Here is a 25,116-nt window from a genome sequence, read left to right as displayed (position 1 = left end):
CCTGTAACAACTACTTACTCTACCTCTAAGTATCAATAACAGAGCGTCATTAACTAGGATGCTTTATAAAAGTAATTGGTATGTGTTTTTGGGCTGGTGCTAAGAATCAAAACCTGTCCTTTTCAGTGCTCTGTGGGACGTATTCTGTCATTTTTGCAGGACCTTTTTTGAGAAGGCTAAGGCAACACACGTATTGGGATTTATTTGGCAGATATTGGCAGATAGCCCACCATATGGGTTTTGAAGGAACAATAATGGGCCAGCACCCTTTTGGATGACCAACATTAAAAGATGTAAATTTAAGCCATTTAAGCCATTCTCTAAATCAGCGGTCCCCAACCTTTTTTGCCGGGTTATGTCCGACAATATTTTCACAGACCGGCCTTTAAGGTGTCGCAAATAAACACAACAAAATGAAACCAGTACCGGTACCAAAAAAAAGAAGATTTATTCATAACACACGGGAACAGACCCAGGGAAACCGAGTTTACGATAAAAATTATTTTAAAAAATAATGATAAAAACCCTGAAAACCATAAATTTCACACCCGAGCCTCAACTCTCGCGGCCAGGTACCAAACGACTCACGAACCGGTACCAGTCCGTGGCCCGGGGTTGGGGACCGCTGCTCTAAATGCTCTGACTTGGAGTTAAAAACAACCTTGACGGTGGTCATATTGTTTGCTTTCTCCTCAGCTCAGCACATAGCGGAGATTCATGTACTTTCTGTGTATCAAACATACATGCAGTTACCCTCAGGAAAATCAAGGTCAGCATGCAGCCTAATCCTGCATTTTTCACAGAAAGCATAAGCTTGTGTTTACACATGCAGCTCGCTGCCCTTTCCTCTTTCTCACTGTTGTTCACATAGTCGTCAGTGTCCAGTCTGTGCACTGTGGATTTTGTTTTGTTTCTTTTGTCAAAACCACACATGGGATAACTTGTGTCTATACAGAATTATTTCTACTAAATAAAAAATAGTGTATTGTAGAGGAAGTCTTTAGTCTCCTGATGGCCTGTGTGAACATTCCACCAGGGACCTGGCAACCTTGTCCACACACTTAAAGCGAGTTTCTCTCAAACAACATGCATAGCTGCATGCTGGGCCTGTCCTCTAGTGTTTTTAAGTAAGATGTCCACTTAAGGATTGGGTCACTGACCCCAGTGCACCCAAGCCTTAATGCAGGCTCTTTTCAGGATGAGGACCCTCCTCTATCAAGTGTAATTGGAGATAATCCAGGAATCAGTATTTTCCCCGTAGAAAGATTTCAAATGAATACTATATAAATAAAACTTATGGATAGTTAGGTAGTGAAAATCTAATAGCCAGTGTCTTTGCTATAGAAACAAGGAACTGACTGTTAGTCAGCTTAATATATAGTAGGGGAATCCCAACTCTTCCTGCATTGGTGTCACAAGTGCCAGTCAGTCATGGCTGGTGTATTTGAGCTGCTAATTAGGGCTCACAGAAAGGTTCCCATAGTGGGATGCTCGCCCAAGCTAATCAGAGTACAAGGGTTATATCCAAAACATTGCATTCTTAAGTCGTTATGGATACAGATTATAGTAAGATTGCACTCATTAAGTTAATTACTGACATCTGAGCATGTGGTGATATCATTAGGAGAAGTCAAACAACTCAAAAAATCAAATGTAGCCAGATATGGTACAGGGGGGGAGCTAAAAGTGGACTTTAATGGTTACTATTCTTAGCCTTATTGGTTCTTTGTACAATGAGGAATTAATAACTCATCATTTTCATTACAGTTATACTTGTTCACTTTTATTTTTGCCTTGAAATAAAATATCTTTTTTGGAGAATGCTGCAGTAGCATTGTTACTATGGTTCTATAACTCTCATGAGTAGTCTAACAAACAGAAGTTATAGCTACCACATGCAAAAATTCAATAAGTTGTTATGAACATGGGTAAACTCGTAATCACGTAAAGAGGTTATATGGCTTAACGTTTGTGACAAGGTAACATATACCTCATCGCGTATGTGTGCTAATAGTGGTACTAATAACACAACTGACAGTAGTAGACATAAATCAAAGCTGTGCCACAGTAGCTACTGTTCTCTGCAACATGGTGCACAGTTTCCTGTCTGTGATGAAGGAGCAGCGACAGACAGAAAACAGGGATCCCATATGAGGCTTGTCTATAACTCAAGAGGCAGTACAGTACCTGGATTCTGTAATGTCAGTAAAGACGCCAGGCCTAGGATGTCTTTTCATCTTCTAATAACAGTGGAAAATCTCTGTTGTGGCTCTTTATGGCACAGTTCAGCAGAAAAGTCAGGCATCCTGTTGGATCCCTGCTTTCGGCTGACCAGTGTGGCAATAATAGCTCATCGTTATGAATCTGAAATGATAAAGAACTGGAAAAGAGCAAACAAAACAGAAAAGACAGCAGAGGCGGGGTAAAGGCTCAAAGAATAAATGCTCTGTCATCCACGAATGGGAACAGGAGCTGCAGTCCAAACCAGTGAGGTCATTGGCTAGCGTGAAGTTAGTGTTTTTCTTTAGCTCACTGCTTTTTGGAAATAACCTTAAGCAGAATTTAAGCTGTCAGATATATGCAGAACAGTTAAAACACAAGTTAACTTGCTAGTCTTTGTAGCTGTGTCTGTGTCGTTTCCAACTTTTGTTTTGTCCCAGTTTCCACACCTGGCTTTTTCCAAGGCCTGCCAGTAACCATATTTAACAAAGGCTCTCTCTGTCATTGTGAAACAAAGCTGTTAAACTAGGTCTTTCCTCTCAATACTCCTGTTTGCCGCCTCTTCTGTTTGTCTGTGACGTTTTCATCTTAAATAGTAGGTTTAACTAGAAGGAGGTAACCCCTAATTTGGGCTGTGAGTATTTAGGAGAAACTGAGGCGGGCTGGCAGTGGTGCACTCGATAATTATGTTTTGTGTGATGTTAAAAAGAGTCTCCACTGCTGACTCCCCCAACCCCAAACCGAAATGGAAATCACAATCAGAGAAGGATACAAACAATGTTTTTTTTGTCCTTTTTTTCCATAGGCCCCCACACTACTACTTCATCTTCCACCACCATTCTCCTTTTAATTCTGGCTTTGTTCATCTAAGCTCTCCTTCCCTTTCACGCCATCTGCTGCAAGGAATTTGCCCCTCACGCTGAAAGTGACACGGACTGTTTCGTCATGGGTGTTTATCTTGCTGCTTGTTTGGGGCTGTATGGATCTTGCTGGACCCTAGCTGGTATAATGAGGCTGAGGGCTGAGAGATGAGCCTCTAAATAAGGGGTGAGGCAGAGGACTAAGTGTGGGTGTTCCTCTTGTCAGGGTCTGGGTTTGTCAGTGTTTGTCAGCACTCCAGCAGAGGAGGGGATCATTAAGGAGTCATTAGTGTATGGACGTGTGCCTCCACCACTCGTCTTGGGGCCCACGCTAATAGAGGATGGAAGGGGAGGGGGGCAGCTTGGCACCCTTGTCTTTTTTCTGTAACCTTCACTGCTTTGTTGATTAAAAAGGATTTGGGGATGATTAGAGGGGTTAATTTAGCAGAAATGCTGGGTGGGGGCAGGAAGAGATTGCTGTCTAACTAAATAAAAGACAGCACACCTGTTTCTTACAGTGCACGCTTCACAGGGAAAGGTAGCTTTGTGAGGGCACTCAACTGTTGATATTAAAACCACTATGAGCAATACTACCTTGCACAGAAGTATTTGGTTCCTCACCTCCTGCTGTGCTGTGCTGAGGCACAGAGCTGGCTGTAGTGCAGCATGTCCAGCTCGCTTTGCCTTAATGACACACAGGCTCTCCTCGGCCCACTGGTTTAGAACTGCTCTGCAGCCGCTCGCTTAGCCATGAATCATGAGAGATGGACGGCAGGCATCAGCCAATGGGCCGTGACCAGAGCCGAGGAACAAGGATTGCGTGTGTGTGCTTTATTTTCAGCACACATCTGTGCTCCCATATTCTAGTGTGATGTAAGTGTGTCATGTCCTGTTCATGTGCATGTTAGTCTTGGAGCTTTTCAGTGTGCAAACAAACATGAAGCACAATATAAGATCGGGGGGGGATGATGGTTTCCACCTTTATACTGTTCCAGTATTATGGTGTGTGTACTGATTTGTCCCCTAACACACTACTGACCCAGAACATGGACTTTCATGCACACCAGAGTCCAGGCATCATCACCATGTGTATGTATGCACACGTATGCAGGCGTGTGTATTTGTACTGTGCATTTGCTGCATTCGAGGTGACGCAGTGTTGTGTCTCCCCCAGTGGAGCATTTGGAAGGCTGTCAGAGAGATGAATGACTGCCGTTATATCGACTAGTGCTCCCTGCCGCCTCCTCCCTCTTTCCTTCCTCAGCGCCCCGTGCTCTATTTCTCCTTTCCTCTACCCTTCCACATCACCTCCACTTCTTTTCGTTTCTTCTCTTCCATTTCCCCCCATCTTCATGTAATTTTCTTTCCTTCTCTATGTCTGCTTTTATAGAATCACACACCATATCGCTATATTCTCTGTGAGCATTGCCTTTAGAAAGAGCAGAGACAGTGCAGTGTTGCAGGATTATTTGCTATCATGGGCTTGGCTTTTTTAAATTGACAGCAAATCTGGATGTTGCATGGTCTCTTTGATTTACTGGTTAAAGAATCAATGCAGAAGCATCACAATCCCTGTCTCTAATGCTACTCTAACAAGACTTAAACTCTATAGTTCCTTGTGTGGATTGAACTTCGCAGAATTGGGAAGTTGAGCAATTTGTCTTAAACAACAAACCTTGTCTATCTTTTCATCCCTTGCTGCTCCAATCAGTGGCGAGTGATTAAATAACAAATAAGCAGTGTTTCCTGACATGCTGTTGTGATGCACTTTATGATCATCACTGACATACGCAGATAGCGATCGTCAGACACTCTGGAGACAATCCATCGTGCTCCTTGCAGTTTCCGCTGCGCCTCAGGACACTGAGTACGCCGTAGAAATTTTAATCATTGGGAAAATCAAATGTCCGCTCATTAATCTGTGCAGAGAGATTTGATGTCGCACGGCAAGAGGGATGAAGATGGAAGGTGCCAACTCATCTTCCCTTAGAAAATGTGTAACAATAAGGGATGAAGCCTGATTAAAGGTGCCAGCCAGTGCACCATTAATCTACATGGCTTTGATTGAAATAAATTGGATGCCGGAGTACCCAACAGAAAAACTCCTAGCTCTCCTTACCAATATTTTGAATACTCCCACTATAGTGCTTGCTTTCTGGAGAGATTTCAAGTGGTCCAGGCAGCCTGGATAATGTGTTGTCTTTTAGTCAGGGATTAATTCATTATCTCGTCACATCGGTGTAATCCTTATTACACATTCGGTGAGTCATTCTCATGTAAATTCGGATAAATGCCATCGGGTCAATCTTAGTGTTCTTCACCGGTGACCAGAAATGTGTCACGCTCTAGATTCTGGACAGACCTCCCACTTAAACCTGGCACTCCCTCCTCCTCCTTCCCTCCGGCCCTAGTCCAGCCCAGCCCTTATCCAGGCTGGCCAGAGAGCCATTTAAAGCTCTGGAACTGCATCCCTTTCTCCGGCCCAATCGATAGTGGAGCTGTCAGCAAGACGAATGGAGGCTTTAGGAAGTCCATTTTAATGAAGGAGAAGGAGCAAAGGAAAGAGAGGTACTTGGAAAAGGGTGGGGGCAAAAGGACAGGTGGAGGTCCACTGAAAGTAGCTATGAAAGGAATAAAGAAACACAGAGAGTGAGGAAAGGGGGAAAAGGAGAGAAGCAGAGCAGGAATATGTGTGTGTGTGTCTTTATTGAACGTGTGTGTAAAATTACGTGTGCGCTGTGTAATACCGTCTGCATTGAAGGTTGGTGATGGGTGGGCTGGGTTGATTTAGCTACAGTAAGACCTATTTCTACTTCAGCAGTGTGAAATGGCTGCTTAGCTACAGTAACTTGTAAAGCACACTCCAGCACAGAAACCTGTATTAGTTTTATCTGGCCTGCACACCAACACCACATCAAGTCTGGCTCATGAATCATGTCAGCAGCCCTGGGGTAAAAAGACATTGTTGTGACAAGGGAGAGCTACAAATCCAAGGAAACTCCCTCCACAGCCACCCTCTACCTACACACTGGCAGATCAACAGATCTGTGCACGTTTGCATTTAGAAGATGTCCTCTGGAGCGGACATTTGATGCATACGATTCTGTTGGCGGTGCTTGTTTTCAGCCCCTTTAACAGGCATTCTGAGCTGATACCATTTGCCTTGCGTCAATATGCAGAAAAGGATACATGCTAATTGGTCATTAGCGGTAGAGGCTCGAGGTTAGGCACAGTCAGTGGTGTAGACCAACAATCTCTTCTGGGCAGTGGCCCAGCTAAACCCACTGGAGCGATTACTAGCCCTTGATTAGTCAGTGCGACTGTGAAAATGATTGGCCATTTATAAATATAACCAAGTGCCTGCTGTCATCAGCCAAAAAGTGACAGAACCCTCATGGCATGAAATAAATACACGAGTTTCTATATTTCATTTTACTGTTATAAAACTCTAATAATCTATAAGGCCACTGACAAGTAAGTTGAACAGGGGATTTTGTTAAAAGGCAATATTCTGCTTGGAAACTCATCCGAACAATACTTTGACATGTATCAATCACCTAAACACTCTACAAACCCCCCGCCCCAACCCCCCACCACCACCACCACTCCTCTATGGCAGTTCCTGAAGGCAGTGGCCTCTCCCAGTGAGACTATGATGCTCAAGCTGCTCTGGAATGGTTTGATGAACAACACAAAGACCCTGACACACTGACCCAGCCTCCAAACTGCCAAGATAACAATGTGAATGAGCATCATCCTCTGGCTGTGCTGAAACACACCAGAACCTCTGAAGCCCCACCCCACAACTCAAAGGATCCACTGGTGACACTATAGGATACCGCAAGAGGTCCTGTGTCAGCACCGTTATGGGTCAGACCTGTTTTGGTAGCACAAGGAGGAACTTTACAATATTATCCATGTTTTAATCCTGTGGCTGTAAAAAGTTTCCCTTTCTTCTTTCACTGAAACAGGTTGCGTTGGAAAGAAATGCTCCCTCCCCTCTGTGTTTTCCTTTTCTCCTGTATTTAAAGAGTAAAGCCAAAAATAGGACGTCGCTATTCAGCCATCTGTAAAAAGGATGAGTTTGTCCTTAGAGATAAGGTGAAATTCAGAGTTTTGGACAAGTCCATGTGTGTTTTCCAAATGGTTTCTGTGCTACACGTGAACAAGAGGTCTCCCGTGGGAGTCAGAGAGGTCAGTGCAGCTACAAGCATTTGATGTTTACATTATATATAGCTGCTACACACACAGGGATGTAGGAGGCGGCATATTTGCACAGTGAGGAAATGGTCTTTTTGCATGACTCCCTGACATCACGCCAAAGACGGGGGATTATAGCTCCTCAGTTTGGTTTGGCGCAAGCTTCCACACAACTCCTATACGCTGAGATTTGTTCTCTTTGTCGCTTTGTCTCTCACCACTCTTATCTTTAGCTTTTGTCCCGACTTACAGCAGTGTCAGCGTTCTTGTCCTTGTGGTACGGTATCCAGACCTTCCAGAGGCTTTCTTGGACGGGAGCCCCGGTTTCTGTATGAGGAGGTGGATTGTGTCTTTGTGGAAAGCCATCAGAGAGAGCAATAAAATGGAGAGAAAATACGATGCCCCAAGTGCGTGAAATGAAAGTACTCCATCTTAGGAGGGGATGAAGCCCTCTGGGTTCTGCTTATACTTGACCTTGCAGCACACGTGGTTTGGTCTCTAAATAACAGTCAAGTCAGGAATTAGCTGGCTACACATCAGTTTTGGAAAAATCTCTTGAATGTGCAGCCTTAAGTGTAGCATATTCAGTAGAAGTCTCAGAGGTAAACAGTCCTCTGGTTCATTTTATTGCTTCCTTACTCAGAACTAAGTTGCTATTGCTGGTGCTGTCGGTAGAGTTAGTTGGCTTTTGCTTCTGACCAGGTGTGTCCATCTCAGGTTGGATTGGCTCTCATCAGACATGCAGATGCACACAAGTACACTGATGGACCATTTATCCTGAGATTTAATTACGGTGGACAGAGCAGTAAGTTTTGATTTCATAGTAAATAAAGTACTGTTTAACCGTCCTGCATTATTAATGAGCTAACACAACTTAAAGTAGTAGTAATTTACCTATTTAATTAAATGCAAAATGTAAAAACTGAGTAACAAAAACAGGCCGTTGAACAGTGAGGTGCACATATTGTTCCCATACTCGGAGGAAATTACATCCTTGACTGGAAAAGGGAATTTTAGTTTTTGATATTTCTCCTGCAAATTGGCCATAATTGGTTCATATTGTTTTTGATACCAGACTTGCTTTTACAGACTGCACACAGCTGTTTGTGTGCGCTATGTTTTGTGATTGCGGTGAAAGCATTTGCCCGCATGCATATGTGTGAGCTGGGTGTTTGTGAATATGTGCACGGGCACGTTTTTGACTTCATCGCCATTCGGAGAGGCTTAGCGTGATTAGAGTTGCGTGATCCTCTGAAGAGTTAATGATGAGAGAAGCAGTAGCTCCGCGGAGGCCAATCACACACTAGCCTCTGACAGCACACGGAGGCTTATCTTGCTCTATGCAGTGTGTGTTTCTCTGACTGCGTGTTTGTGTGTGTGTTTGTGTGTGCACCACATGGGCTCTAATGCGTGGGAACATGTATTTGATGGGGTTTAGCTATCATTTCTCATGATAGTGTGTATTATCATTTACCATGAACACCATTAAAATATGCATGATTTCTTTGTCTGGGTGTTTGGCATTTGGGGGTTTATGGACATACGATGAAGAATCCATAATCATATAGCTTCATTATGCCAGTGCCAGACATAGATCCAGCACAGGAGGGGCTCTTGGTACCTCCGGGTCTCGTTCGGGGCTACACACCACACTGAAGAAGGCCGTTGGCTGTTTTCCCCACCCTCCCTTCACTCTGCGGGACTGACTGACAGGCTTAATGACGCTGTCGGGGTTACAGCATGTCTCCAACTCATTTTCGAATGTGATTGAAGTTCGCAGTGGGTAGCTTTTCATCAGTGTTGAGCAGACAAAAGGGACCTTTTTCAGTGTTGTCTTTGTATGTGTGTGCAGTTTGCGTGTTTGCACATGTATGCCTGGAGCTCAGATGAGATGCACAAGAGAAATCACTTTATGGTTGTAACCCGGACTGTGCAGGAATCCCATGTTCCCAGAGATGATAAGCTTTCTATGGGCTTGTCTCCAGTGTGTACTTCACTTGTTTATTGGATGCCACATACTGTATATAGACTGTGTGTGCTGATGTAGTGTCAGAACTGTGGACACTGCACAAAAAAAATGTATGTGCCGGCTGGTGTGTCATTATGCCAAGATGTTATACAGTAAGAAAATTACACAGCAATACAACACACAGGAAGTGTTACTTAAAGAATCTAGTCTTATTTATTCTCCTGTGTGTCTATTGGATATATTGCTCAGTAGGCTGGTGTAAGACTGAGTACAGTCCACCTTCATTTGGCCATTTGTTGCTGCAGATGTGAGATGAGTCATGTAATAGTTGTTGGTGTTGGCTCAGCTGTAGCTCTAACTCCATCCTCCTTTCCACCCCTCCTTTTTCATTTCCGTCCCCTTGTGGCTCTCTTCTTCTCGTCTTCTAAAGCAGGGAACTTGCCTTTATTAAGCAGCAGTAAGGCATATGTTATGGCTGTGAAGCCTCCATCCTGTTGCTAAATGGCAGTGCAGAAGTGGCCTGTGATTGCTCCGTCACTCCAGTGTGAAGTGGGCAATCGAACGTGGACAAAAATCCACTTTGTTTGAAGCCACACTGGCGTGTGCCCCCCCCCCCCCAATCATTCCTGCCCATGACTGATGGAAGTAGAAATCGACTCGTGCTTAGGGAGTTTAGTGGAGTCTTCCTCCTACGTTGGCGAATCCCCCTTCTTACATTGCGTGACCTGAACACAAGAGGCATTCCAGAAAAAAATCAGGCCTTCAAATTCCAACCCAGTCCCTGCAGAGTGTTTGGTAAACATATTCGCCTCTCTGCTCTCTCTCTTTCTAGCTCTGCCTCCTTATTCCCCGAGCACCCGCTTTTCCCTTAAATTCCTTCAGTGTGTTTTTCACCAAAATGTGATGTGATTTCTTTTATTTTTCTAGGAACGCCTGTGCTAAAGAAGAAGAAATAGATGTGCTTTTTTCTATTATTTTGTTTATTTATTTACAAGAGGGGGGGGGGGTTACGTGTGTGTGTGTGTGTGTGCGGTGGCTTGGCTGAGATGCCAGCTTAATTCGTGGCTGAAGGGCTGTAACAAAAGCCAATCACCCTTCTACTCTGGCTCCTGTTCTGCCACAGGCGAAAGATACAATCAGGGCCCCCGCTAGCAACTATTTACCCTCTCTGTCAATCAGAGTCCCATGGCGCGTGCTCACAGCTGAAGGCACCACTGGCAGGTAGCCCAGCGTCACCAACAAAACATGCCTTTAAAAGCGGCGATTATTTCTGGAATGTCCCTTCCTGTGTCCTCTGCACCACATCCCAGTGCTAAACCTGGAATGCCGCTGATCTCTCATCTGCCATTGTGTTTTGTTTGTTTTTTTTGTAGTCAGCCTTGTTCTCAGTTGTCCGCATTACCTGCAAATGAATGCCGTCAGTAATGCTCATCTTGGGGAATTTTCCAACTCAAGAAAACTAATTAGGCAATTTGGTTTTGATTGTTCTGCCTTCACTCGTGGAGTCGCACACATTTAAAAAAGGAACAGCGTCACCCCAGGAGGTGCACACATCTCAAATGGGACGGAGAATGGAATGTTTCTGGGATTTGGTTTCCATCATGTTGCACTAAGGGAGCTTACCATCCTCATTGTCTTAAATCTCTGTCACAGTGGGAGGTAGTGTGCACATGCGTGGTTTTGAGTCTACGTGTATTTGTGTGCATATGTGGGTAATGTTTTTTATGAATGTGTAATACAGCCCAGTGCTGAAATCCTCCTTTTAGTCTTTATCAGGAAGACCAGTTCTGTCCACCTGCGGCTGAAGCAAAGCACCCAGTGGTGCTGAAAGCATGGGGTTAGTCTGGTGTCGCTCGGAGGAGCCACTTTCTATGGAGCAGTGAGGTGCGAAAGTGCTTTGGAGGGATAGCCCCGTCTTTTGATCCCGCAAAGTGCTGGTGTTGATGCCGTGTTCTGCAGACTGCCTAGGCCACAGTAGCCACCACCACCAGGCTTGTAATTACATTTGGGGAATAAAAGCACAGAGGGAGGAAGAGATTTAAATGGTTTGTGTGCCTGGCTGGAGGTAGAACAAGGCCTTTTCACTCACTCAGCTGCATGTCTTTGCTGATTTATTTTCCTAATACTGCAAAGCATGATGACAAGAGTCAGCATTAAGCACGATTTAGCTAGCAATTTAACTTGCACACGAGAGGTGAGAGATTTTCTTGATGGGAGCATTTGATTTTATTATTATGTGGCATTCCTTGTTTGTACAGAGGACTGAAACTACATGTTTAGCTGCTTTTGGAGAGGAGCAGCTGGCATCACATTGTTCCCCAAGACGGACTCCAATGGTCATTAGTGATGCATTAGTGATGTAATCTAATCAGCTTAAAATTTACATTTGAGTTCACCTTCTCCAGGGCATAACAAGCAAGAAAACAAAAGTCAGATCTTTTTTTTTTTTCATGAAAATAATACGTCCAATACCTAAAAAAATACCCAGAAATACCCCAAATGTTTATATAGTTATGTGAAAAACATAACAAGACTCTCTACAGTCCTGTGAAAGTACACCACATGATTTAATAGCTTCTCGAACCACCTTTAGCAGCAAAAAGTTGAAGTGATCCTTTTCTGTATGACCTTATCAGCCTCTCACATCATTGTGGAGGAATTTTGGCTCACACTTCTTTACAGTGTTGCTTCAGCTCATTGAGTTTTGTGGCCATTCATTTATGTACAGCTCTCTTACAGTCCAACTGCAGCATTTCTGCCAGTTTGAGGTCTGGACTTTGCCTGGGCCATTGCAAAACCTCGATTCTTTTCTTTTTCAGCCATTTTTCAGCTTTATATTTTGGTATACAGAGTTCATATTTGACTCAGTGACTACCAGGTCCTGTGGCTGCAAAGAAATGTCAAATGAGCACCCCTCCACCACCATGCTCGACAGTTGGTATGAGGTGTTTGTGCTAATGCGCTGTGTGTGGTTTTCATTTGTCATTATATCCATTTTGGTCTTGTCTGTTATTTAACAGGACGACTGAGGCCCGTAGAGTCTGAGATGTAGCTCTTGGGTTTTTTGCAGTTTCTCTGAACATTGTTTGTGGAACTTTGGGGAAATTTGATGGGACATCCACTCCTGGGAAGATTGTGGGATTATTTTAACACACACCTGAATGCTCCAATTAGCAACCTTTCAGAACCTCTGCTTTTATAGAGTTGCTTACACTTGCTGATGATCATGTAATCACTTGCAGCACCTAACTGTTCCTTACCCTTTTAATTGCTATGGAAGTAGTAAAGCTGTACTGTTTTTTTTTCACAGGACTGCATAGAGTATTTATAGAACCAGCGGACACAGACCAACGTTGGCATTTATGGCTACCTGAAAAATCATTATTCATTCTCTCTTTCATGGTCACCACCGGTTCCTTAAAAATATGTGGCTCATTAGCTGCTAGATTTTCACCAGCAGGTATTTCACCAGCTCGTGCCAATTTTACTCTTCCTGCTGTGCAGATATTGTGCGGTGGGTTTATCAGAGCTTTTTTTGTTGACAGCAGTATTTTGTTGTTTCTTGTGGAAACAGCGTTGATGATAGTATGATTAGTGAGATAAAAGGGGCCAAAAAGCAATGTTTTGTTTGGTCTTTCAAACATTCATTTGCCCCACTGTTAATGAAAAAAGACTTATTTGTGTAAATTTAAATATGTTAATAGAAATTTGATATTGTGTTCTGTCTGTCAAATGTACCTCTAAGCAGTCATTTAACTAGTCCGCTCATAATACGATTACTACTAATAATAATAATAATCATAACAAAAATAATAACCCAGGAAATGTGATCCTTCTGATCTGGGATCACTTTCTGTTAAGCAGAGAGCAGCAAACTCTGTTTCATTGCTGCTGATTTACTGAGAAGACAGAGGAAGGAAACTTAAAGATGTGCGCTGCTTGTCATGACTAATTAAGCCAGTGTATCTTTACTTTTTAATACCCCTTTCTTCTCTTTACTATTTTCAGCATTGATCTAGATTGTGAGAATGCTACTTTAAAAACAAAAAAAAACTTGATAGAAGTCAAGTTCTGTTTCACAGAAATCCGATGTGGTCTAAACCCATTAGGTGTTAGTGTTAGTGGATTAGAGGAGAGCAGTGCAGGAGCGCCTATCTCCCCTCTAAAAGAGAACTGTGAGGTGGTGATAGTCTGGACGTTTGGTTGTCACTCTTCATTTCATTCTTTGTGTCAGGGTGCTCCAAGCACCAACTCTGGCCAGCTCATATTGATCCGGGTCCTTCTCTCCTCTCCTCACAAGCACACCAAATTTTCTTGTGCACCATTAAAAAGATTGAGCTGTGTAGTTCGAAATGCCAGGCCTGATTTGTCCAGCTGTGCAGACTAACAGAGACACACCACTTCCCATCTTTAGGCTTCTGAAATGCCCTTGAATAACCCATGACTTGTGCGTCCTTGGATTGACTGCCTGGTATCCTGCTGAATGCTAACAGATGCGAAGTGGAGGCCTACAAGCTACGCTATATTTGGCACCGTGTCCTCAGCCGCAGCAGGAAACCGTAACGGCAGCTAATTAGCTTTTAATGGATAGACTTTGAAACCAGTGTTATATGATGACATGGCACACCCCTTTTAATCTAACTTTAGACTGTTGTGTTGCTTTTGCAGTTTCTTTTATCAGTGTTTGAATGACATGAAACTCAGGGCACTGGAGGTTTTGCACACATGCAAGCCTTTTTTGACATTGTTTTCACCTTCCGGAGATAATAAAGAAAAGTTGCCGTGATGCTGAAAACTATTGTGGGTCTGTCTTTTTCTTGCGCATAAAATTGATCAGGAATCAATCGATAGCAAACGGATAAAGAGAGGGACCTATAAACAGAATTGACAATGACACGTGGATCGATAAAATCATGTCAGCAGCCACCCCAGTAGCTTATCCCACCTGCAGTACCTTTGGATTAACTTAGAGTAGTCATTTTCAATTACATTCAGTATTATTAGAGTTTAAAGAAGGTGTTTTCTGCTCTTCAAAGCACCGTGCATTTCTCTGTTCTGTGTCCCTTTGCTTGAGGCTTTGCAAACCTTGATGTTTACCTCAAGCCCCCCCTGCTCTCAGATGACTTTGAAACACCACTGTGATTTCCCCTTCTGTCACCACAAGGTCTCTCAAGAATTGATTCCCTACAGCAGCAGGCATCACACACAGCTATGCCTGTGGAGATTTGACTTTAGCACAGAAATAAACAGCAGTGTCGTGCAACCCTTCAAGGCTTTGCTCTGATTTAGAGTACATTAAGATTCATTCACAGTGCCCCACTTCCCCTGTGTGCCACCTCTTCAATTTCCTCCTCAACCAGACTTTAGATTCATGTGTTTATATCAGCAGGCAGGAGGGCTGTTTTTGCATTTGAACAATGCTGACATCCTGTCACAGGGGACGGGCACTCTGAGGTAGGGGACTGCTGAGGGTGGGGGGCTGGGAAGCTCAGTTACCGTGCTGCCCTCTCTTTCTTTTCCTCACTTAACATTTGGCCATTTCTGTAAGCCTTGTTTTGTCTAGCATATTGTCAGAGAGAGGGAGCTTGAAATATCAAACCCCCACACCACTTAAAGGGAACAGTCAAATTTTCCACCAACACCAATGGAGACTGTCAGGTTCAATTTTACTCTGTGCCTCTAGTGTTCCTCCCTCTCAGCTGCCTGTTTGCCACCAACTCACAGGCTATAGCCTCAAACAAACACACGAGTGGATATGAGTAGAAGCATGTTCCAGAACACCGTTGCAAAAATGTGGCTAAGCACAGAAGTACACACACACACGCACAGATGCGCAAACATGACAGAAGACACAGAGCTCAGGGATACATGCGGAATATTTGTGCGTTAGGTTGTGAGATAGTGAGATAGTAAAAATATGGCTTGCCATATCGTTATCGTTAGCTAATGATACACGTTATTTTGTGTCTATATGTTTGCAGTGAGTGTGCAGCTCTGTGTGACTGCAGTAGTCAGTCTGACAGGCAGCACAGTAGCTGTAATGAGTGCCCACTGCTTGACCTTTAGTGACAATCAATCCTTTGTGCACATGTCCATTGAAGGCTAAAGGAATTATTAACCTTCCTACCTCTGGCGTCATTCATCTACACCCTGGAGGTTACACAGGTCAGAGAAAAACAAGTGGCTCCACTGGTATCTCTTCAGTCTGAATAGATCAAATCAGCTCTGGTGATTGATTAACGTAATTGGCAGCCACCAAAATTATGTCTGTATTTCTTTTCTTCTCAGACAAAAACAAATAACATTCCCACAAAGGCACAGTTGATGATACGGCCCGTCTTTCATTGATTTGCAATTCTGGAAGCAACAGAGTTATGACTTTTATGAATGTTATTTTCAAACTTGGAAAGGAAAATAGAAACGGGGCTGAAATTTGGCTCCGAAGATGCAACGTTGAATTGAGCTTGGAATGCAGCGAGTTTATCAGCCACCGTGGACTTGTGTGCGTTCGATATGTGTGTGTGTGTGTGTCTGTTTGTGTAAGCTCACAAATGCGTGTGTGAAAGCGAGCAATCAGGCACAGCTGTACCTGCCCTCGCTTGGCAAAGCAGAGCATTTGCCTGCTTAAAAAAACAGAAGGTTCTGATATGGCAGAGAGGCAGTCATTTGGCTGATCTAATGGTGGCTCCCATAGGATCCATATCTGTGTGCAAACACCGAGCGAGGAAAGAGAATGGAATATACACCCATAAAACCAGATGAATATTTTATCATACAAATCCCCACCCCCAGTCCTCCAGAGTGACGTCGCCAGCGTGCCTCCTTTATGTCCCCCCTTTTTCTCTCTTGTTTTTTCATACATGCATATATGTGTTTTTGTTTTTCGTTGTTGTTTTGTTTCGTTTATTTTTTTGCATGCATAGACAAGAACGCTCACCTTTAAAAAGCCTCGTTCAAGTTCCTTTGAGAGCATCTGTGACTGGTCTGTTCCGTTTATTACTGTTGAGATGTTTTCTTTTTTGTCAAAATGCATCTCTGCAGGTGAATTCAGATCTAAAGACATCCTCGCCCTGGGGACGTCTCCAGCATTCTCTTCTCTCATCCTTCAAACACAATCTCTTCCATAGCCTTTTATCAGGCCCCATTCCTCCTCCTCCCACTCTGCTCTTCCCTGCACCCCCCCGCTCCCTCCAGTGTGTGGTTCTGTTCCCTGCCAGCCAGGCTCCTGTTGCTGCCTGAGCCCAGCTCGTTAAGGGAAACACTGGTGCATGGTCCCCCTCACCTTCCCTCTGCACTGCCTTTTAATTAGACAGCTGTTCCTGTGTGCATGCGTTTTGCGGGAGGATACATTGAGGTGCGAGCGTGTGGTGTTGCAAATGTTCTCAGTCACACTAGTCACCTTTTTGAAGTGACTGGTATCACTTCAGATGCTTGTTTCATGCCTGGGTTAACCCAGGAAGTTAATGATGGCATATACTCGATACATGGTAGCTTTTATCAAACACAGCTGACACAGATTTTTGCTGGTTCGAGCTTCTTTAAAATGAATATTTGTTTATTTAGCTTGTGTATCTCTTGTTCTGTCTCCCTTCCCTCACACCCAGTCGGTCACTGCAGATGGCTGGACATTCTTTCCTGTTAAAAGGGAGTTTTTCCTTCCCGCTGTCGCTGCCGTTGTCTGATTGTTGGGGTTCCCTCTCTAACAAGTCGTTGTTTGGTGCTATATAAATAAAGTTGACTTGTGTTTTACACATATAATGAATGGCAAGCACTCAAATGTGTCATTTAAATACATAACATTGGGCTCTTTAAATGGGCATATTGGACTACTTTTCTTCTTCTGATTACTCCTCGCCTCTTCCGTATAATACCATTAATAAGACTTTACTAAAATAGGAGCTACTCTGCCCTGCTGCAGCACATGCCTTTTGGACAGAGGGTAAACTTTAACATCTTACACCTTACTGACCTCTAATTCTATCACTTTTATGCTATGTGCACTTATGCGTAAGCCAATATAGCAAGTTTAGCCTTCAGACCTTTGTGATTTCTTCTTTCTGACCAGACACAGATACATCCACCAGGTTCAGCTGAAGAAGCAACAGGCAGAGCAGTGGATGCTTGTTTGTACACTCGCCCTTGTATTTGTTTGCCTATTTTTGTTCGCACAGAAGGAGGTCCCACACCTATGTTTATAAGAATAGTAGTGGGAGTCTCTACAAGGCCAGCCATAATCCAACTATTTAGATCTCCATGGCAACCAGGCTTGTCCTATAAGCTCTGCCAGTGTGTGATGATAGCCTTGGTTGTTTAAAGTATATCAGACCTCATAGGTCTAAAGTGAAAAAAAGGAGGATGTTCAAAGAGTCATAGTCCCACAGCTGCAAGGCGAGGCATAACCACACAGCTCAGTGCTGCAGTGAAGTGGTGGGCAGCACTCGTCTGTTCCAGTGTAAGAAATAAAACACACACCAGGGGCTCAGAGTCATACAACGTGCATACCACCAAGGCCAGTGATCAAAAGCAGCCTCGTTGCATGACATAAGGGGCTAATTATGTAAAGTGTAATGCATTACTTCTAGCATGTTCTATGAAAGCAGCCATTTCTCTTATGTGCTACAAAATATAAACATACTTAGTTGTGGAGTCAGAGAGAGAAAAACCAGCAAGAAATCCTAAACTAATGTCCCTGTCAGGGGAAAAAACGGAGCCAAGCATTTCTGATTAACATGTCATCTCAGCCCGTCCTCTATATCCCTCTAGTTCCCTCCTCTCTCCCGGGCAGAACTAGTTTACCTTTCATTAGCAGACCTTTGGTGCAAAATGTGTTTGCTGATAAGAGCCAGTGGTTTATCAACAGTTTATAATGGACGGCGTTGGGATTAATCAAATCAGCACACATCCGGAGAAGGGCTGGACTCTGTAAACACAATCAGATCTGACTCTCCAGACGAATTGAGCGGAGCGGGGGAGACGAGCGTAAGAATGTGGAGGGAGGAAAGATAAGTGCAGAAAAGAAATGGACTCAAATTAGAATGAAGTCAATTTGGCAGAAATTACGCAGCATTATTCCTCTTCCCCGACTGAGTGTTATTTTTTGTAACTAGCGGGGAGTCAGAATGAGCAGTGTTGGGGAGGACTGCAGTCAGAAGTGAGAAAGATTCATATGGTCCCAAGCACTGTCCGAAAAACACCGAGCCAAACGCTGTGTATCCTCTGTAACTGGGAAGGCTGGCTCCTCATTATCTGCCTATCTTGGCTTCCATCTGAGGAGAAAATGCAGCGTTGCAGTCTCACTTTAGAGGGACACTGATCACAAGAGCAACTCATCTCAACTGGAGAATGATTGTGCCCCCCTCCCACTCCCCGTTTTCTCTCCCCTGTCTCCCACTGCGCCCGGTTGAAGACAGACAGAAATGAGGAATCCTCTCTGTTTTTCTGCTCAGAAGAGTTGAAGTTTGAATCGGAGAGATGGAGGGAAGCTTCAAAAGGCACATGTAATTGAGCAGCTCTAGATAGGCTATCTGGGAACATGAAACAGCAACAGTTGTGACGGAGGGATAATTGCCTCCCTGGGCTTGTATAATGCCTTGTCGAGTCTTTAAACTTGAGCAAACTGCTGGAAGTCCTTATGTCAGCAGGTAATTGATTCCAGGCATCAGCAGCTATGTGAAATGACAGAACAATAGTGCTGGATTGGTGCATTAAAAAAAGAATGTGTGAAAGATTCAGAGAAAAATGTTTGTCTTTATAAGCATTTTCAAGAGTGTCCGATTGTATTGATTTTTTTTTCTCAGCAATCTTCTTCGCTTTTATATTTATTCAGAGCGCTCAATATTTTCATTAAGTGGTGCTGGAACGATGCAAAAAAAAAAGAAAACAAAAAACCCATCTCCTGCTCTCCAGCACAGTTCTTTAAATCACATCCATATTTGTATTTGTTAAGCAATATGGAAATGGTTAAAGCGAATTGAATTCACGGAGGTCCCTTGCCTTTTCTCACGCCTACATTGGGTAGTTCATCCTTTGCTATAACTGTAACTTTTAATTTTCCAGTTTTGACTTTCTGGGTATGTTATGATCCAGGTCATTTCTGTTGCTGAGGCTGCACGCAGGCCAGGATGGGCTCTAATGTGGCCTTAACTGTCAGGATGTCTGTCCTTTCCTCTGGCCTCCCTCCAACCCTCTTCCTGGCTGGTGGATGCAGAGTGGGACCTCAGGAAGGAGATGCTTTATTAGATGCCCCTGCATGAGTAATTGAACATCTGTTCACACAAAGACAACTGACCCTAATTCCCAGCTGTTTATCCTCCATATAAACAGCTAATAAGCTCGCAGTGAATGTGCCATATAGGGGGTCAAAAATCAACTTTTAGAAATCTCTATATTTATATACTGAAATGCCTCCTATTTTGCAGGTATAACCAGTGTTTTCTGTAATTTCATTTTCACAGATGGACGTTGGTTATAAAAATGGAAAGACTGACTAAATGGCAACGCCTGGAGTCTATTTCTGTTCTCCGTGTTTTTAGCACGTGAGAGCTTGAAAGCAGTCAGTCAGTTGGCCGCCCGCAGCTCTGGTGTGAAGCTAAAACACCCATTCTCTCCCTCCTGATTAGCAGTGTCTTTGTTCCGTTGGTGGTGGCGCGCCACGAAGCGTGATTGCAGTGGGCAAACTGGCGGCTTTAAAACAAGCCTGCTGCTGCGCTGATCTGCATCACACTTTACCCCCCTCCTCGCTCAGCCAAAGACAAAATCAAATCAGGTTTTGTTTGTTGTTCAGTCTCTGAGCACTAAGCCTCCTATGAGATTTGGGGAGTTTAGATTTTCCTTCTTTCCTTTCTTTTTCTCATTTGATCTACAGTACATCTGGGTAAAGGGACATATTGGTGTGGGTGGGGAATGTCTGAAGTAGAAGCAAAAAACAAAAACTCACTGTTGCTCAAATGTGGGTGTAATTAATTGTTTTTGTGTTTTCTTTACATTCACATAGATTTTAGTATCTTGCTGTTTATTTCAGTATCTGCCTGTCTCTTTTTCTCTAGGCGGCCTCAATGGCACTGAGCAGCTTGGGCCATGTATATACAGCCATAGGGGACTACCCGAATGCCCTAGCCAGCCACAAGCAGTGTGTCCTTCTGGCCAAGCAGTCCAAAGATCAACTGTCTGAGGCTCGCGAGCTGGGAAACATGGGAGCCGTCTACATTGCCATGGGAGACTTTGATAATGCTGTCCAGTGTCACGAGCAGCACCTGAGCATCGCCAAGGCCCTGGAAAATAAACGTGAGGAGGCCCGGGCCTATAGTAACCTGGGCAGTGCTTACCACTATCACCGCAACTTTGACAAGGCCATGTCCTACCATACTCACGTTCTGGAGCTCGCGCAAGAGCTGGAGGAGAAGTCCATCGAGATGAGAGCCTACGCAGGACTGGGTCATGCTGCCCGCTGTATGCAGGATCTGGAGAGGGCCAAGCAGTACCACGAGCAGCAGCTGGCTATAGCCGAGGGCTTGAAGGACAGGGCTGCAGAAGGAAGGGCCTCTTCCAATTTAGGTATGTAAGTTTAGGTTGGATGTTGTGTAATGTACACTGTGGTCTTCAATACTGTTAGGCGATTTCTCACGATTGTAACACACAGAATGATGAACAAATACATATTCCTATATCTATACATTTATCTCTAATTAATCTAAATCTGAATCCATAGTAGAGTCTAACAAGAAGAAAGAAAGATAATACTATAACTATAAGAGGTGACGTCTTATGCTTGGAGACCAAAAACTGTGTCGCATTCACAATCAGGAGGCTGCGTTTGAACTGATGTACTGGGTCAGCTGGTAGTTAACTGATCACACTGTTTAAGCAGTTCATCCATAAGACATACAGACAGCCCTCGGTGGTTTATGTGTTTTTATGCTCTTACAGCAGCAGCAATCATGTTATCCTCTGTGTTGACAACCACGAGGTAAACTGTATAATCATGCTGCTCCTTTAGAGCTCTAAGAATTAGTTAATAAATTGATTAGTTAATCAACAGGAAATAAACAGGCTTTTCTTTGTCTGATTATAGATTGTGTCTTGTTGTGTTTTGGAGAATAAAAAACAAAAAAAATCTGATTAATTTATGTTCGACTTTGAGCAATTACAGTTGACAGCTTCCAATATTTACTTGACATTTTGCAGACAAACCATTTAATCCATTAAACCCTTAATACTCACTCGCTCGGTGGAAGTTTGAACAACAAAATAACTTACATCTGTAAGTCTCTCTGCTCTTATAAAACCCTTTCCCTTCAGGAAAATGCACCTTATTTAAGGATTAATTCTCTTGTCTGAGTGGAAGTTGTGATCACGTGTCAAAATGGTCACTGCTAACACGACAGTTTGCGATGCCCAGTGTTTTCACGCATTTGTCACTTAACACAACTATTTCACACGCATCCTCCATCAAGTCACCTCCTGTAAGACTTTTTGAGACTTCAGTTACATGCATCCGTTCTATGTGTTGTCACACACTTGAAAGTAGTTAGTGGCAAAAACAATCACTTTTTCGTGGATAATTGCCATGTGGAATGGCATTGCAGCTCTTTTGCAGTTGCTGGTTAGTGTTCTTGTTCAGCACTAGAACTATTCCACATACGTGTTTGTCCCTACAATTAATTTCAATCTAGAAAGATGTAAAACTGGGGCTCAGGTTCAAAAATAGATCAAATTTTCAAATTTGATTTCAAATTTTCTACCAAGACTTCGAATACTTGCACTTTATTGGACATATTGCTTTGCATTGTCAGAAGTTGAGGTAAACTTTTATGTTGTTGTTGGTTTTTGTTTGCATGTTTTTACTTCTTCTCTAAAAACCGTCAGTCACCATATGGTGCGATCCCTCACTTCAAATGCCATCCTGTTCAGGAGCTCAATGACAGATCTATTTCAAAGCACATCCTCCAAAATGAGGAAGCATCTGGTAGTTTGATAGCAAGAAATCTTGTAGACTGGAAGTAGATAACATTTCAGTTACTCTATATTTACACGTAGCTGCTGTAAACCAAGCTTTCTTGGTTTAAGGCGTTTTTTGAATTAATACAGAACAATGGAGGAGACTAAAGAGATGGAATATGAGTGGTTAATGACTGCTCTTTGCATTGTTTTAGGCTGATTATGAGTTTGAGAGCCTCGTCTTAGGGTTTTGGCTATGTTGCAGGCTGCATTCCTTTGTCTTCTTTAAATGCACTGCTTATTTATTATTGTTTTACTGAATATTTACGACTCATAAAGCCAAGCAGTATATTATACACTGAAAATATGCTGTGGTGTTACTTTATCATTACTATTTTGTGTAACGTTGCTTGCAGAAATATATATTTAATTCATAAATGAATGTCTCAAGTGGACAGTGCACAGCAGATAATGTGATATAAGGCAAGTGAAGTGCAAGGAGTCTACACTGAGAGCAAGGAGGATAGTGCATGTTAAAATCAGCTGTCATTTCTACTTGGAGACTGTCAGAAAGTAAATAGACCCCCATGCAAGTATGTAATTCTTAATGGGAAATTCCCTGACATAAATTTGCTCTGCTCTCACCTTCAGAATGGTTCAGACTTAATCACATCTTCCATTGAAATGTGAATGTGAGATAGATATAGAAGTTAGGTGGGAGAAGTGTAATATTTGATTGAGCCGGATCTTAAAAATGTAATTACAATCCAGTGTTTCACATTTAAATCCTGCTAAAATTATTAGAAAGTAACCTTGCGGAGTGTGCTGATATAATGATGAAGGGAAGCTTGGGGATAAAGGTGCCCTTTTGGATTTTCAACACCCGATGAGCAGTCTATGATAGGGGCAATTCTTCTGTATTTAGTCCAGCAATTACAACCTGTGCCGGATGACTTATGATAGCCATCAAGACCGTAGTAAACCCGACTCTAATGGACAACTAAGAGGCATAATAGTTCCTTCCAGATAAATTATTCCTGAACCTAATGCGCAAAATTGTGCAAGCAGAGTGCAGGGTTAATCAGCCAAACATAAATTGAAGCTGTCCTTTGACCAGCCTAATGGCTGCACGTTCTGTCTTGCTCTTAGCTCCAACACACACCTGACTTTAAAAAAAAAAAAAAAAAAAAAAGCAAGCTGGAAACCGGTTCCCATAAATTAGGGGTGCCTGTGAGGACGTTTTATGATGCTACATGTGAGCTTTATTACGAGTGGGCACTGTATGTTAGGCAGCAGATTTATTCCTGTCTGTAGTGTGATTGCTGTTATGATGGCAAGAGCAGTTTTATTCATTATTAACATTACAGTTCTTCCAGTCCATGACAGAGTAATGATAGTGTAGCTGATGTGGTATCAAAGACCGCCAGCTGGTGACGGAGCAGAAGCTAAGTGAGTGGGTGGTAACTATGAAGCCTGTTGCTTTGTGGACAGGTGCCTGGACATGCCTGGACCGGCATGTGGATACATTAGCACTCGACACCCAGGAGAGCTTGTTGCCCATCTCCGTGTTGCGTGATCGGTTAGCACTTGTTGTCTGTTTTCTCTCTCTCTCTTCACTTTTTGATGCCTCCCTCTCTCAGTCTCCCCATCTCTCCGCTCACCCCTACTGATTGTAATCTGCAGCTGTCAAGCTCCCAGTAATTGAAACTGACTTGATGAATCGCTTAATTACCTTTAATAGCTGATTCAAGAGGAGCTGAATAATGAAGATAACAGAGAATGAAGTGGAGGTTGTGAAGCATCAGTCCGTAATTGCCCCATTGTTGTTGTTTTTGTTTGCGCCACTGCGCCGTGCATTGTTTTTCCCCGTCATTGGTGCCCGCGAGCCTGCTTATGTAGCACAAGAAGATATGGACTAAAACTAACAGGATGTTGTCTCAGACTTCAAAAAAAAGAAAAGAAAAAAGAAATACTGCCTTTACGCTGTGCACAAAGAGGGAGTGGATGATCGAGTGAAGATTAACGAGCAGTGATAAAAGCGGAAAAAACATCGCGAGAGGGATGGGCAGAAGTTACAGAAAGAGGAACGCACAAACTTTTATTATGCCCTCTCAGCTCGTCGTTAATGTTGCGTGTAGTGTGGGTGGAGCGGCAGCAGTTGACATGGCTCTGAGGTACAGTTGTATAGAGATTGCCGTGCTTTAATATCTAACCGCGATGCCCGGCGGTACCAGCAGCCCTGGCTCAGCACACTCTGACCTATAAAGGATATGAAAATGTTGCATTCCTGCCCCATTTATTATTCATTAATTGGCCAACTTACCCCCTAGTCAGCAATATTTAATATCTCAGAGAGGAATGAGGCGGAGGGGGATCTCATGTACTTCACATTTGTGGTATTCATGAAACAGAATGTAAATTGTATTATTCCCCCCGCCCACCCACCCACTCCTGTGCATTTCACTTCAAAGAGACTTCAAATAAGTTTGTTTGGAAGTGTTTGTGCTTTCTTAGCTCGGCCTTTTGCTGCTTGCTTTTCTTTAGTCACCCTGCTCCTTTGACCATTATGACGCAAAGGAGTCACTGGAAACGTTGGCTCCTTCAAGCTGGAAAGGCTGGACGTGAAACTCCTAATTAAGCATTTTTTTCCCCCTTCTTTCCTTTTATTGTGCATCCTCAGGGAGAGCTTTCTGCTGATGTTCGCAAAAACACAAAGAGGAAAACAACAGAGAGAGGAGTTCGCAAAACAACACGGAATCAGACAGTGTGTACTGCTGTGCTCTGTATTTAGATCTTGTCACTTGCTTCTGAAAAACAAAACATAACTTGTATAACGAAAGAGTTTCTGAAGTTGCTGTAATAAAGACTGTCTGCACTTTTAGTGCTTTTTAGCTTTTTCCCTTTTGCAAGTCATTTGAGAATGGATTGCAT

General features: G+C 43.2%; 1 protein-coding gene across 5 annotated transcripts in view; it reads left to right on the top strand.

The window, feature by feature from the left end:
* LOC120726084 (tetratricopeptide repeat protein 28-like) overlaps nucleotides 1–25,116 on the top strand; it is a 181,173-nt gene that overhangs the window by 122,101 nt on the left and 33,956 nt on the right. For 4 of the 5 annotated variants that reach the window (XM_040019375.1, XM_040019374.1, XM_040019376.1 and 1 more), the window contains one exon: nucleotides 20,295–20,802. In XM_040019375.1, the coding sequence (XP_039875309.1) occupies nucleotides 20,295–20,802 (508 nt within the window). Of the gene's footprint in view, nucleotides 1–553; nucleotides 5,649–20,294; nucleotides 20,803–25,116 lie in introns of those variants that run through there. The other variant, XM_040019379.1, reaches the window with a different exon arrangement.

This window comes from Simochromis diagramma, unplaced genomic scaffold (genome assembly GCF_900408965.1).
Source record: "Simochromis diagramma unplaced genomic scaffold, fSimDia1.1 OVJJ01000822.1, whole genome shotgun sequence".
Lineage (NCBI taxonomy): Eukaryota > Metazoa > Chordata > Actinopteri > Cichliformes > Cichlidae > Simochromis > Simochromis diagramma.
This window is presented reverse-complemented; position numbering and strand designations above follow the sequence as displayed.